This window comes from Austrofundulus limnaeus, unplaced genomic scaffold (genome assembly GCF_001266775.1).
Source record: "Austrofundulus limnaeus strain Quisiro unplaced genomic scaffold, Austrofundulus_limnaeus-1.0 Scaffold160, whole genome shotgun sequence".
Classification (NCBI taxonomy): Eukaryota; Metazoa; Chordata; class Actinopteri; order Cyprinodontiformes; family Rivulidae; genus Austrofundulus; species Austrofundulus limnaeus.
Genome location: NW_013952562.1, coordinates 832,356 through 848,169, shown reverse-complemented (window position 1 = coordinate 848,169; position 15,814 = coordinate 832,356). Strand labels below are relative to the sequence as shown.

The window sequence follows — 15,814 nt, the reverse complement described above, 5'->3', positions numbered from 1 at the left end:
TTTAATATGTTTATAAGACATTCAGCCCTTAAACATTTGCACTTAGAATTATATAGAATCACTTTAAATACTTTTCAATAAGTTAAATGTCTACAATTCTGGTTCAAATAAAGAACTTTATGTTTACCAGATTATTAACTAATTATTTTCGAGGTAATGTTGACTTAATGAACAGTGATTAAAAAAATAACCTGTAAAACTCTGATGTTAGGCGACGTGGTTGAAATTTGGGTGCACCTAACTTTTGTGCTGGTGYGCCTAAGACAAAATGTGAGGAGCACCRGTGCAACCAGTGCAAAAAGTTAGTCTAGAGCCCTGCCTGGTCTGATGTGTCTTGTGAAAGTACCATAGAACAAAAATATTTCATCCCCCGCTCCAGATCCCCTCTGTTTAAAAATGTTAATTTTGTTTGTTTCTTGTGACTTATTGATCATTAATTTTACTAAATAACACTAAATCATTTACTTTGGCAACATGTTTATTATTCATGCCGTCCATTATGAATCTTGTGCAAATATTTGATGGCAATTTAGCTTTTGTTAGCCATGCAAACTTGTTTTTGTTTCATACACAGTATTTGTGCAGCTGCCTGACTGCTCTGCACACACTAAAATCTCTGCTCAGCTTTTTGAACAGAGTTCTTTCTCTTTAACTAATCGATAATTTGCAAACAATAGACTTTGTTTTCACCAAGCTCTGCTTTCCTAATTGTTTTCTTTTGTGCAAAGTCATTAGTTGTTGATGACGTCGATTAATTCTCTGTTTTCTGTGTTCCCACTCAAAGCCAAACCGGGATCTCGATATGTTCATAAATGCCTCTAAAAACTTCAATCTGAACATAACCTGGGCCACCAGTTTCACAGGTATGTTTTAATCTTCTCAAGAATGTGCCTACAGCAAGTTTATTGATAATAAAGTGATTAATTTAATATGAAATGAATGGAAAAATAAAACCTAACCCATAAACTGACTGAAATTTAATCTGTAAAAAACATGTAACCTGTGTTTTAAACAAATTAGTTTAATTTCCTCTTTATTAAAGAGAGACAGATCTTTTAGCCATTCTGAAGAGGTGTTTTGTGTAAAAGTTATGAACTGTTATTATCTTACTTCTTGTAAACAGCTTTTTGAAGCTTTAGTTTGAAGATGTAGAGTTAAAGWCTGACAGGACTGATAAACTAAAGTCTTTTCAGTTTCTCCTTACTTATTCTCCTACCTGTTTTTGTGTACCTTCCCTTTTCCTCTTTTGTATATATATATATTTTACACCTGTTCATTTTTGAGTTCAGCAGGCACCCAGACTGGAGAGGAAATTCCCATCATTTCCCGAAGCAACATCAAGGAGTTCAAAGACAGCTTCTCCAATGAGAATTTCGATTTCCGCAACAGCCCAAACATAACATTCTTTGTCTATGTCAGCAACTTCACGTGGCCCATCAAGATTCAAGTAAGTTTTGTGACGAAGACAAGGAGTTGGTTTATGTTGCTAAAGTAATGCTGATGATTTTTGTACAGACTGCTACGGTTCAGTATTCATGAGAAACGGCAACTGTTTCATTTCATCTGCTATCGCACTAATCTGCACTCTTGGTATTTAACTTATATGAAAACATGTTTACCAAGTGAAAGCTAAACCAAAGTAGTGACTAACTGACAGTCTTTGTGATGTTTTCTATGTTTTTTCCTGTTTAAATCCATCAGACAGAATCACACATGCAGCTCAAACAGTATCAGCATCATKTTACTCTGTATTATAAAAAGGAAAGCTGTTTGACTGAAATTTAACTTTAATCAGTATCTAACTGGGCTGCAGCTGTTGGACTCTGGTTGTTGACTGGTGGGAGTCTTCAAAATGCCTCAGTGTTTATGGGGGGTTCTCAGTTTGCCCCTGTGAGACACAGAAGCCTACAGCCTTGTTGGACAGAGTTGTTGTGGGCATCTCAAACCATTCTCATTATAGTTTCTGTAATTCTAGAGYACACATTAATGGCTGAACTTGGTCATATTGCTTGCAGTATTATTGTCTTGTATTCTTGTCATTTTAACCGTTGTGTAAACCAGATTTCCCTTTGAGGGATACAACAAAGCAAACAAAATAATCTTACTTTGATTCAATATTTTTAAAACTAACCACAAAGTTGCTGTTTCATATAGTTTTTAATATTCCTACGATAATAAATCTGTTGATTAATCCTGCAGTCGCTCGAGCTGACGTCTGCCCCGACCCTATCAAACACAGGTTTGTTTTTATATCTCCATGGGGACAGGGCATTGACTTTCTCTGGAAAATGGTTCCCACGATGTAGCAAAAATGTGCCCCCACATACACACAAACCAACAGAATTAACTGATTTTTAGTGATTCTGTGGTTCAGTATTTTTAAACGAACTGCAAAGTTGCTGTTCTGTGTCATCTTTGATATTCCCTCTGTAAAAAAATCACTTTGTTGATTAATCCTGCGGTCGCTCACTGATGTCATCCGCTCGTTATCATTTTCTGATTGGTGGGCCTGATGGATAGAGCTTCATCAGAGCTAACAAAAAATTCTGAAGCTCCTATGTTGAACAGTTTCTGAGTAATAAGCATTTTTGCATGTCCAGACACCCCCTCTTTGGATGGATCCCCCTCCTCAAATATGAGGTCTATGGTAAAACCGTTGGCTGGCGCAGTGTAGGTCAGACTCATCTACAGCCCTGCCAAATTTCATGTTGATTGGTGCAGCCGTTTTTGTGCTACGGTTGACCAAAAATCACTGGAGAGAAAAGGAAAAAAAAAGGTACGAAATCAATATGACTTACGCTTTGCGTGCGGGGGTCATAATAATACAATCTTTTTAAAGTGGTCAAAATGTTCTTATCTTTATTTTGAAAGTGCACTTCAGTTGATTAAATCCTATGTGGTGCAGTTGCCACTAGGGATGTCCCAATCCAGATTTTTTTTTTGGCATCCGATACAACCCGATTTTTTTTAATGTTTAGTCTTTCCGATAGCTTTATTTTAAATTATTTTTCCAGGTGACAAGGTTTGTAGTATTAAAGCAAGCACTGCTGTTCCCATCTTGAGAAACATCCAGTTTGCAGATTTTGAAAGATGCAGTTTCAGCATCATTGTTTTCCGTTGAAAAGTGTTCCCACACTGTGGACATGGTTGCATACTTGTGTGTGTCTTGACTTCTTAACAGCAGTTGTAAAGCATGATGATGTTGAAAACTGTTGTGAAAACTGGGTCGGCCCGATCACTTGACTAAATCCGATTATACCTGATTTTCAAAAAATGTACATATCTGCCACCGATACTGAGTATCTGATCGGGACATCCCTAGTTGCCAATGCAGACATGGTGGAACTGCATGTTGAGCTTGTAAAACTACTTCTCAGTACTTTTTGGATAAAAAAAAAGAATGTATTTTTGGATGCCAAGGAAACTACCCTTTTACAACCTCCTACAAAAGGTTGTAAATAACATGAAGCGTGGCATGAAGCGTTGTGATGTGCTGAGGTGGGAGTGTTGGAAACGGTAGGAGATTCTAAAGAGAAGACCAAGTTCAAAGCATTTAGTTATGATGCAAAGTCAAATATAGTTTTGATATATACAGCATTTTCATATTTATATTGTGGTATAGAAATGAACCAAATGCCTGGAAACTACTTCTCCTTAATATATGTTTAGCTTCAAAATTAGCAGCTGGAACAAAGTTCTTTTTTATCATCAATTTTCGCACAGATTATATCCTATTTGTGAGATTGTGAGCAGAATGACCCAGAGCGCAGGCAGGATCCAAAGTACAAAAAAGGAGTTTATTTGAAAACCAAAATAAGCAGCTGTCAATGCAGCAGAACTCATTGAAACACGAAGACAAACTCACTGGCTGAGGGAAGCAGCAAAATTAGCGGACAAACACTGAAGACAGGACACAGAATATAAAGGCAAACTAATTAGGGCAACAAGACACACCTGGAGCAGACACAAGAGGACACAGGTGAGAGAGGGCGGGGCTGCAGGGCAGAGAAACACAGGGGAACACTAGAAAACTAAGGAAAATAAACACAGACCATGACACTATGTAAAATACACATTCAAAAAAATGTGTAAATACAGTTCAGGTGGTTGCTGTTAAAATGAACTCACTACATATAATCCTTAAGGTCCATATAAGCAATTTATAGCATAGAAGGTTAAAAGCTATAAGAAGAGCACCATCAATTAAGCTAAATGCTGAAGGATTTTACCAGAAGCTGYTTGAAGAGGTTGAAGCTTACTTGACCTACTTTAATAGCTGAAAATTATWAAGAAGAAGCTRAAAGAAGCAGAATTAAATTAGAAGAAAGATCTGCAGTTAGCAGAAAAGCACCTGGAAGGAAGTTGAACTTGGTACAAACATTTTTATTAGCTGTTCGAATGTGTTGGTGATTGCTCTCAGTTACTACCATATCAAATATGAGTTGACTGACTGAGTTACAGCTAGTTACAGTGATAGTTTCACACAATCCTAGAGTAAGATAATGCCTGAGGAATGATAAAGTGCATAAATTTCTAAGAACAAGTGGGACGTGCAGAAATGTAGTAACCATAGAGGGATGAATTAAGTTTTAAGAGTTGTTGAAGCCTTGTTAGGAGACGGTTTGCCAATCTGAGCAGTACAGGTTTATCCTTAGAAGTTGAATTGAAGAGGTAATTTTGTTTTGAAAGTGTTGATGGAAAAGTAAAAAAAGGYGAGAAGTGAGAATTTATAGATCTAGAAATCATTTACAATAAGGTGTTAAAAGAGCTATGTGCYAAAAGTTGGTTATGAACTCTCGCATATTTAGAACGCAAGTTAGKCGCATCTTGGTGAGCTATTAACTTTAATTATGGATTCGTCTTTGCWGCTATATCACAGAGCTACAGTGTGAAAGGGACAGTTTTCGTGATCTGACTTGTTGCTCCACAGGAACTCTGTCCCCCTGGCCCATCCTCCTTTTTTTTAAACAAATTTTTTGGGCGGGTGCAAATACAGTAAGTGCATAAACCCTGCCTCCATCTTCCACGTCCTGCCTTGTGAAGAAATTTGGTTTTCTCAGCTTCTCAACACCAGCTGCTGCCAGCCGGTCTCAGGAGGCCTCTGGGACAGTTCTACATCACAACAGCAAGCTGAGCTGAGTTCAGGGAKCTTTTCAACTTCTCATCTCAGCCACTTCTTCCTGCGTCCTGCTGGCTGGGATCATGTAGAAGTTCACCCCAGTTCTGAAACTCAAGAGCGCGCAACCCAGCTTGCTGTKTTGTTTTTCTTCCTTTGCTCTCAAGGAGTTTTCTCTTCATCAGCGAGGTAACACTTTATGCCTCTTATATGCTTGGCGCCTCTCCTTTATCAAACCAAGTTTCACAGTTTCTTCCCACTAACACGCCTGCGTTTTTCTTTAAGCCTTATCTTCAGCTATTTGCTCTCGCATGGTGCTGGAGTTTGGGTGCGTGTGTAAACTGTAGGTGGTGGCAGGCAAAGGTCGTAGTGTTGGACAACGACTTATAAGCTACAATCTGAAAAAAGAGCAAAAGCAAAGTGGAATGTTAAATTCAAAACACATGCTRCATTCAGAAAGGACTGCGTGAATGTTCAGCATGCTCTCCAGAGCTCTGACTCTGCCTTGCTTTCTCTGTCCGTACACCAACTCTGTTTGCTTTTTCGTGGTCGGAAGTTGTCAGAACACTAAGCATAGCACTTGTTTTTGAAGACTGAACCCCTAGTCTGCTGCATAAATAGCTTGTTTATTAGGCACCAGTTTAGTGCTGGCATAAAAAATATATGACTACCCAGCTAATAAATATTTTCAGCACAACAGATTAGTGTTTAGCACTGTTGCAGCACAGCAAGAAGGTCCTGGGTTCAGTTCCCGCTTTGGACCAGGGATTTTTATGTGTAGAGTTTGCTTGTTCCTCCCACAGTCCAAAAACATACACGTTAGCCTGCCCAGACCCAGGCCTCTCTTGCAAAGAGATGTGATTTGCCTGCTTAAATAAAGGTACATAAATCTTAAATGCCCAAGACTGGATTGTAAAAAACTAAATGAAATGTTTCATTATTGGTAAATTGAATTCTGTATTGCGGTCATCAGTGTTCAGACTACCCAATCATCAACGTGAAATTAGTTGCAGCCAAATAAATCAGCTAAAAATTTCCAAGCCCCCCTCTTTTTTTCATTGAAGAATACATTGGATTTAAATGTTTGTAATTAAACACAAATCCCAGACTAAATCACATTAAAAAGCTGTGATCTCCTGTTTGCTGCCTTAGTGAACATGTTGTGAAATGGTAGAGATTAGAGCTGCCTTTAATTTGGTACCCCGCTGTGAAAGAGAAGCAGCTGTAGCTATCAGCCGGCTGCTCGACGAATCTGTGTAGAATCATGTAGGTTTTATCTGGTTCACATGTGGCCACATGCTGGCTCATAGAGATCACATACAGGTAGCAAGAGCTGGGGGATTTATTTTTTTTTTCAATTTATAAAAGCAGCAGTGCAAATTAAATTCAAAATTATAATGAAAACATAAAGGATTAAAATAAATATTCAAGTGTTAGTGAGTTGCATAAAAATACTTCCTATTTAAACATGTGGGTCATTTAGGAAAAAACATTAAAATTAAATCTGGGGGGGAAAAACTTTTGGGCATATACCAAAATTACATTTAATTGCAAACAAAAGGTTATAATTTACTCATAACCTGTTTATTTAGTAGGCAGAAATGTAAACACTGTCTTAGTGTCGCCAGAAATTCAAACACCGTTTTATGAATTTCTGTAGAAGTTGGTTACTTTGTTTCAGACATTTTTATTCACCACACACTTTCATTTAGCTGTATACAGCACTGATGCACCTCCAACTGATTACATAATAAAAAATAGAGCTCTGTTCACATTGGAACAACATTTTATGAATACACAAAAAATTGTATATTTTCAGTCTGTGAAAATATGTTTTAGGGGCCCCAGATTTGTAGTTTTTTGGAAAACCAGCTTCAGAGCAGAAAAGTCATTTTTGTTTTTCTGTAAACAGCCAAAACTTAATGTAAAGCATTTCTAGAAATGATGTGGTGTTAGTAATATTTTTAGAAACAATGAAAATATAGTTTTGAAAAAAACTATTTTTTGTGAAAAGTCTAACTGATCTGCTATAAACTAAACTCAAATATAATTTTATAAACTAAATACATTTCAAAGATAATTAGCTTTTTAACTATGTCACAGTTCTACTTACAAGCTTGTTATTTAATGTATTCCAAAATTACCCATAGAATACCTCGCACCAAAATATACTACCTATGGTACTTGTACCACAGTTTGATAATCATGGGTTTAGACCAAAGAAGACAATTAACMGATGGGTATTATTTCAAAATATCAGACTGAGAGCTCTGGAGATCATCATATAAAGGTCAGACTTATGCATTGAGTGAGCTTTTATTGCTGCTCACTGCTTTGGATTGACTGTGCATTTTGCTCGTCTGTAAGCAAAATATCTCATGAAGTACTGGATTTTAATGAAACTCAGAAAGCAATCTTTAGACTTGCATGTATAAATTATTACCATTTGAAGTCAATCCAATTCAAGATGGCTACCACAGTCTTAACAAAATAAATGGTTCTAATTCCATAAATTTCACAGATATTGGGCTAAATTTAGGTGTGGTAGGAACAGAGTCACATATTTTCAGTGCCATCAGATCTTTGTTTAAAACGTTGGCACACAAGGTGATGAGTAATATGCTATGTTTGAAATTTAATGTATATTTGATGACTTTGACAGATGTGTTTTTCCTCTGTTAAATGCCAAAATTTATTAAAACATTTTTGCTTATACATAGCAGACATCTGCTGTCTTTATGTAAATTTCTACATCCAGATGACTTCATGCAGAACTTGTTGAGAAAGTCTTGATATGTTTGCTGTCTTTCAATGCTGCAATATAGTTGAAGCATCTGTAAAAAGCTATTAAGAGGCTGAATATTTCTGGTCCTAATGGCCTGCAGCAGCCTGACAAGCCCTGCTGTGTGATGCTTTCCAACCCCTAAAATGTCACTTTCTGCTGGGCGCATAACAGGAGTGCCACCTGGGCTTCCTGCCTCCTCAGACAACCTGCCTGTTATTGACAAAGCACCACACATGGCTGACAGATTAGATTAGCTGCAACAATAACTGTTATCACATCAGCTCTTAGTGAGGCAAGGTTTTTGTGCTTTCTGAAAATGGAGTAAGGCAGTGATGACGTGACCCAGAGGTGTTTTTAAAGGGCTCTGAAAACATTTTCATTGAAGAGGAATATTGTCATCATGGGAGAGATTTTTCTATATCTCATCACCTGGAAGGAGATGGCTTTGTTAGATTAACTGCTCTGGTGCACCAGTCATCATGGCTTTCTTCAGTGATTTAAAGTTTTGGTCCTTGTAGAGTTTCTGTCAATCAAAAACTTTTGATCTCTGATCTCCTTTTTAAAAAAGGGATTCATGAATATTTGTAACATTAGACTTTATTTAATAAACATATGYTTTAACTGTAAAATAAAGACTAAAAATACTGTAGGCTGTTTAGTTTTTATAATTTTTAAACTAAAAGTTTAAAAATATATTACATGGACGGGGCCATTTTATTTACACGCAAAGCATTCTGGGTTAATGATGACATGGATAGGTCCTCGGTGCGAGCAAGCTATATCAACCCTGAAGGTTAATCTTGGACAATATCTGATGATCGACTCTTTTAAATGAAACCAGAGAGCGTTGACAGAGAGGAGAAGGTAGAAATGACTCAGCCTGTAACTGAAAATATGGATGGAGGACAACAAAGCTGCTTCATGGAAGAAGAACCTCAGCTTAGCCTGTTAGCTTTAGCATTAGCTCCGACGCTGTCACCATATGTATTAGCTCAGCGCTACACATTCTCCTCTCGTCACTGAGGTCCTCCATCCACATGACAGAGAGGGGAACGCAAAACTAAAAATATGGACGGAGGACCTCAGTTTAGTTTGCTAGTTTGTTGCGCTAGCGCTGAGATAATTCATACTGTATAAGACAATATAGCGTCGGCGGTTGTGCAAAGGCTAACAGGCTGAAGCACAGAGATGACAGTGCGCAAAGCAGGAAATGAGGATGGGAGAACTTTTTTCTAGCGGCAGATTGGGTTGGAAGATGGTGATTTGATGTTATTTAATCTGAAACAAAGTTTGTGAAAAAGTTGAGTAGCACACAGTTTGAACGCAGTTGTTTTTTTTTTCTCATTTCAAATTAAAAACTTGTAATGATGGCTGGTGCGTTGTTTAGATTTACACACCACTTCATGTTTTTTTTTACCTGCATTTAGCCAGTGGCGGGTGCTAATTTCCATCCCTGGTCCAAAAGACTTTGGTGTGGCAGTCTTCTTCAGATGCAATTTTACAAATCTGCAATATTCATTGTAGAGCAAAGAGGTTTAACCCTTGCAAAGGTTTCACACAAGCCATACTTGGTCAGTATTTTTCTAATTGTCTTGTCATGAACCTTAGAAATTTTGTCTTGTGACTTTATGGATGACAAGCAAATGTCTAAATTACTGCATTTCCAGTCTAACTTATTATTWTTWTTTTTTACTCAGAAGTCTTCTTTATGTTTAGTTTGAGCAATGCTCTCACACTAAGGATTCATTTATCAGTARTCAATAACGGCCCCTTAGGGATCCAGATGGCACTGACTACCCAAGCAAACTGGACATACAGTTAACCTGTCATCTGACCATCGAGCCCCAGTGCTTTCCATTTAAATCACTGTAGTATGTAAAATATTTGGTCAGTCTGTGACAAATCCAAAGTAAGACACTAGATTTTTTGCCTGTTTTCGCTTTTCTTTTTTTTTTCTCTTTCTTTTCTCTAAAGCATTGCATTAAAATTCTAACTTGGCTGATTTAAAAGATGGTGATTGTCCAAGGGAAAAATTTTTTTGGACCTGCAGTACCTSAGTGTTGCCTTAGAGAGGCAGTGTTGTGCCATTACAGGTACAGCTGCATTGTTAGTGGTTGTTTGGTGGCAGAGTGAGGTGGGGGGGGGGGGGGGGCATGAAGTGAGAATGAGGTAGAGTCAGAACGCCACTGCCTGTGTTACTCTGGCAACCTCAATTAAGACATGATGTCATTAGATTTGTTCATGTGTGCTGATTACATAAAGGACGTGTCTTTCTGCCTGTGCAGGGATTAATATGTTTTTGTATTTATTTTTTTACAGGCAGCTGAGTAGCCAAACTGCTACTTGTTTTCTCTTTAACATAAACCAGTTCTAGATAAACAGACAGGGTGTGTGTCAGTAATTCTGATTGAGTTGTACAAAAAGAAAGGAGATTTAAAAACAAATAGTTTAGTGGCTAAGTTTTGTAAACCTCGACATATTGTTAACACATCTCAACAACACACAAACTGTAAGTGAGTAACGTTTTATGGCTCACACATCTGTAGTGTGAGCATTCTCTGCCTGCATTTTATAGTTTTTCTCATGTCTACAAGCTGGGTTTCTTTGCAGTCTTAAAGTCTAATAAAGTGTTTTATTTTTTCAGATCTGGATAAGTGAACTGTATAGTAAACCTTGTGTTTCCAGATTTAATTTTCTATTAGATTTCCTAAAGGATGAAAGTTTGATTAGTTAAAAAACAAATTTGTTTTTTTGCAGTATTTCTATGCAGATTATAAACAAATATAGGTCATTTCATACCCCTGCCAAATTCTACCTTTTTTAGTTTTGGTGACTATAAATTCAGACATAGACATTAAAGAAATCAGTTTAACTCCGGTCTMTTTGTACACACATTGGCAACTGCCCCTACATAAAAGATAAGTAAATCTGTGATGCATAATGATTTGGTGTCCTTATTTGGATTCACCTGATTATTATTATTATTTTTTCGTTTCTGCCATGACTTTCAGACGACAAAAAACTTTGAAACTAGTTTGAAAATCCAGCTCTGTAGCTCAGACATATATTACATTAGAAACATCATTAAAATTTTAAGCTGAMCACATGGTTGGATGACTAAAATGGCATTTTCACAACTGTTTTTCCACATTTAGTTTAAGTTTCATGATTTTTGGACATTAACTGCAGAATGTTCATTTCAGTGTAAGATGCTTCACTAACTTTTAAGCTGTCTAAACAATCCAAATTTTTTTTTACAAACAAATACTTTTGACTCCCACAAGCTTGACACCTTACACGGTTCATACATCTTGACAGAGATRCTTCAGAACTTGCGTTTTTTTCTCAGATCCCTCCAGAGTGCACATATCCAATTTCTCATTGAACTCCATTGTATCTAAACTCTGAATTGTCTCTTAAATGGTAGTATAAATTTTAAAATTGAACAAATAGTTTTATTTGAAAACTCAAATCTATTAATTAGAACCATAAAAACATTCTAAATGCTTTTTTTTCCCATAAGTGTTGTTGTCTGCTATCCATCTTTGTTTTTGTTGTATTGGAAAACACAGTCCTAGTTCAAACGTAATTGTAAAGTATTTGTGAAGTCATTGTCTGTATATAGACATAAAAAATGAACCAAAATTAACTTGAAAATTTGGAAAATTGTTGAMTTTTTATCTTAGAAAAGTATAGAAATCCTGTACCAACCAGAGTTCTGAAGTTTGTGAGGTTGTGTGCATAATGTTAACATTATCTCCCACATCTAACCCTTTGTCCCCCCTCTATTTTTCACAGATTGCCTTCTCTCAGCACAGTAACTTCATGGACCTGGTGCAGTTCTTTGTCACGTTCTTCAGGTGAGCACAGAGAGAACCACATATCTCTAAAGGGATACGGTCTCCCACTGACTAATGATCACAGATCAGTTTCCTGCATACAAAGATCTGTTTTAAAACCTAAAGGTGAAACATCTGTGCCTTTTTATTTGGCAGATTTGGATCAGACCTGCTTAAGTTAAGCCAACCTATGGTTAGCAGACACCCTTCTTTAGTCTAGAAGTCACAAATTATTTCCTGTCTTAAGAGTTTAAAACAAGTTATTGAAACAATCATTCAAAAACTAAGGTTTTGTAGAATAAAACACTGCTTGCAGCACAATATAGGTTGTATTGTTCACACTATGCCTTTAGAGGATGAGACAAATGCTGACAAACTTTTCTGAGATATTTTCCTTTTTTAATCTGTCATAATGCTTAGCACAACAAAATTTTGTTTGGTGCTCTCGGCTAAGAATTCACACTGCCTAAATTAACCAGCCTATAATGATTTAAATTTTGTAAAAAATGATAAAAGTTTTGACAAGTCAGCAACATGTTGTAACCAGATGGAGTAATGAAAAGAATTAACCCTCCTGAGCTGGTATTTTCTTTTCGAATTCTGGCATCCATTGTTGGTGTTTAAATAGGTGTAAAACATGTTTGCCCTGTGTTTAGATTAGAGTGAAAATGGGTCAAGCAGATAAAACATTTAACTAGAAAAAAACCTTAATTACTTTACTTCAGTACTACTAATCCAACAGCAGAAAGCTTTGGCAAAATTCTCTCTTCTACCTCCTCCAAGGTCATTTTCTATTTTTTTCCTCTTCTCTAATTACACTTTCTTTAATTTCACAACTTAATCTCACAGAGAAAACATTTTATGGCCTTTTTATTGCCTGTTGCCAAACATCAAAATGGTGTTATTGACAGCCACCAATAGGTATGTGGTGCTGATTAGAAAGATGATTGTTTACTATCGAGAGCAACTAATTTGTTACTCTCCTGCTGAAGATAATTATATTCAATCACAGAAAGTTGGATCTTGACTGCAACAGTTTATCTATTTAAAACAAATAATGTAGTTGGAGCTTATAAAATCTGACAAAATGTCTACTTCTTGTAACAGACCATACGGATTTGAACCTGTTCAGGATGACTAATAAAGCTGCACTTTAAAAGGACAGTAGTAATAACTAACAAATGCATAATCCTGTTCAGTAATCTGTTAAAACTTGATGGATTATTTAATTTAAACAATGATGTCCGTTTTCAAAACTTAAATGTATTTTTTTAAGCTGTGGGAGTGGAGTGAGAATTTAAGGAATTGTTGCCTTTGATATTTACAGTATGTGTTTGTCATGTGAAGTGGGGTGATGGATCACTAAAATGTGCAACAGCAGTGGTCTAAAAGTTCTAGTTCGCTGTCAGCACAAGTTCTTTTTGAGTTCAGTGTTTCCCTGTGTATTACAGGCCTGGCGGTCCGCCATAATTTACTTGACCCCCCTCCAGACTAAGCATCCTGACCACACCCCTGCCATCCTGCCACTTGCCCCCCACCAACCCTGGCGTCAATGAAAGTTTTATAACTTCTTGCAGAGTGGACAGGATAAGTGGCTTTGACCTAACATTTACAACATACAATAAAACCATTGTTTTTAAATTAATTTTTTAACTTTCATGTAATAATCATCAGTTCTTGTACAGTTTGTGGGAATAACCATTGGATTACATTCTGATTTGGTAGGTTTGTCCATTTACAAAGGAATGTAATGAACTGTCTCTAAATGTTTAATTTTAATGGAGAGAGACAGAATATCAGCTAAAAATGTAGAAAAATAAGTTACAGATGAATTTGTATGCCATGAGGGAGATAAGTATTTGATCCCCAACTAAACATGACTGCCTCTCTTGCCACCCTGAAGCTTCTATGGATTTTCTAAAGGACTGAGATCTTGAAACTGGTCAGAAAACTCCATGATCTTAATGTGCTTCTTCTTTAGTAATCCCTTGTTAGTTTGATGGTACGTTTTGGGTCATTATCTTAATGGAAGACCTATCCATGACTCGTCAGTGTTCTGGTCTAGGGAAGTAAGTACTTGCATTAACAAGTAGCATTAAGGGTATTTGGAGGGGTTTATTAATTATTATTAATTGCCCAAAGATCAAAAGTGTATATCCTTCCTTTCAATATATTAGGGCATTTATTTACAATATTTGGAATACAAAACAGGTTAGGAATTGGCTCATGAATGATTCATTTCAAATAAACTTAGGTCAATTCATAACTCAAAAAAGATTTTATGGGTAGATTTATCTAGCAGAATGGGATGGAGATGGAATGTGACAAATTATTTATACTGTTGGACGTGTGATTGACACAAATAATTAAAATATTAAAATATACCAAGTATAAGTCTTTCTGTTATGGCTGCTGTCTCTCTTCCACACACAAAGTAGCTCTTACTCTGCAACTTTGTGGTTTGTTTACCTTCTCTGGGAAAGGTGCGGCGCTTCCAGGCTGTTCTCCTGATCAGGTTGCTACTTTGCAGTTTAGGGGTGGACGTCCAGTTCTAGATGTTTCGCTGTGGGTCTGAACAAAGCAGGTGCCTTAGGGTGACTGAACCTGAAGACAGCAGCAGTGGGTGGTTTGGCTCTCGCAGAGTTGTTTACAAAAACTGGTATCCAGCCAATTTAAAGAAACCAAAGGATGCCTTGGATGGTTGTTACTGTCCTTGAGGGGATAAAGCTAATAAAATTCAAAATTTATGCGGGACCGGGATGAGTGTGAAAGAGCACAGCAGAGTTACTCAAAAAAGATAACGAAATGTGTTATAAAGTGAAAAAAGCACTTCACAAAAAATAAAGGAGTGTCCTTGTTTTCCCAAGTCTCACATGGTATTTGATTTATTCTTTTACTTAAACTGTTTATTTCATTGCAAAATGAAGAAAAAGCAAAGTATATATCCCACTTGGTTTAATCGCATAACATGGTGGAAGCTTCCTTGTTCCAAATTTTTGGTATTACCTGCCCACCTGACAAAAATATTCCCTGGCAAACTTAAAACCAGCCTGATGTATGGTATATATGTCATTTGCAGTAGGGGGATCTTCCGGTTGTTGCAGCCTGGTGTGTTACCAATGGTGTTTTTGGTGACTGTAGGACCAACTGCTTTCAGATCATTAACAAGTTTCTCCTCTGTAGTGGTTGTCTGTTTCCTCAGCTTTTCTATGATCATCTTCAACCCATGAGGCACAATCTTGCATGGAGTTCCAGACCAACAGCATTTGATGGACATTTTCTATTTTCCCCATTTCCAAATAATCATCCAAACAGTTGTCACCTTCTCAGCAAGCATCTTACTCCTGGTCCCATTCCTGCCTTGTGCTGATATATCTTGTCCCTGACATCTTTTGACAGCTCTTTGGTCTTGCACATGATGGTGGAGAGGTTGGAATGGAAGACAATGATTTTTTGTTCCTTATACACAAAAATTTGAGATCAGAAGTGTTCGAAACTGATTGATAGTTTGTCATCTGTGTGCCACTGGGGTACATAACCAATCTGTGGGAACCAACAATTCTTGCTGAGTTGTGGAGGATCAAATACCCATTTCCCTCTGTGACATACTGCTTTTTTGGTGGGGATTTTTGTCTTTCTGGCAGCCTAATAAAACGTCAACATTGTTCCTTTTTTAATACTTTATTACTATCTAGAGTTGCTGAAGTCTCCACATGTTCACCAGCTAGTCACTAGTCATCAAGTATTTCTGGCAGTTAGTTTGCAGTGGGTTTGACAGTTTTATTTTGCTCAAAACAACTTTTGCTTCAGCAGGAAACTGTGCCGTTCGGGGTGGAAAGACTTAAACAAAAGCATTGAAGCTGTGCACATATGGAACTGAAAGCAAGTCAGAGGTTTTGCTTCACCCCTGCAGATGACAGCTTTAAAAGTGCGCATTGTTGCTTTGGAACACTACAGGAACATTTGTTGTAGCTGCTTAAATACAGTTTTCCTGTAGCTCTTTAAAGAGTAACTTACCCCAAAATTAACTTTTTTTTAGCTGATAAACTGTCTAGAATGTGTCTAAAACGTTAT

At 37.0% G+C, this 15,814-nt stretch overlaps 1 protein-coding gene across 1 annotated transcript in view; it reads left to right on the top strand.

Moving 5' to 3' along the window:
• Positions 1-15,814, top strand: part of atrn (attractin) — a 151,332-nt gene that overhangs the window by 69,834 nt on the left and 65,684 nt on the right. The window contains exons 23-25 of the mRNA XM_014017075.1: positions 785-863; positions 1,290-1,447; positions 11,700-11,761. Of these exons, the coding sequence (XP_013872529.1) occupies positions 785-863; positions 1,290-1,447; positions 11,700-11,761 (299 nt within the window). The remainder of the gene's footprint in view (positions 1-784; positions 864-1,289; positions 1,448-11,699; positions 11,762-15,814) is intronic.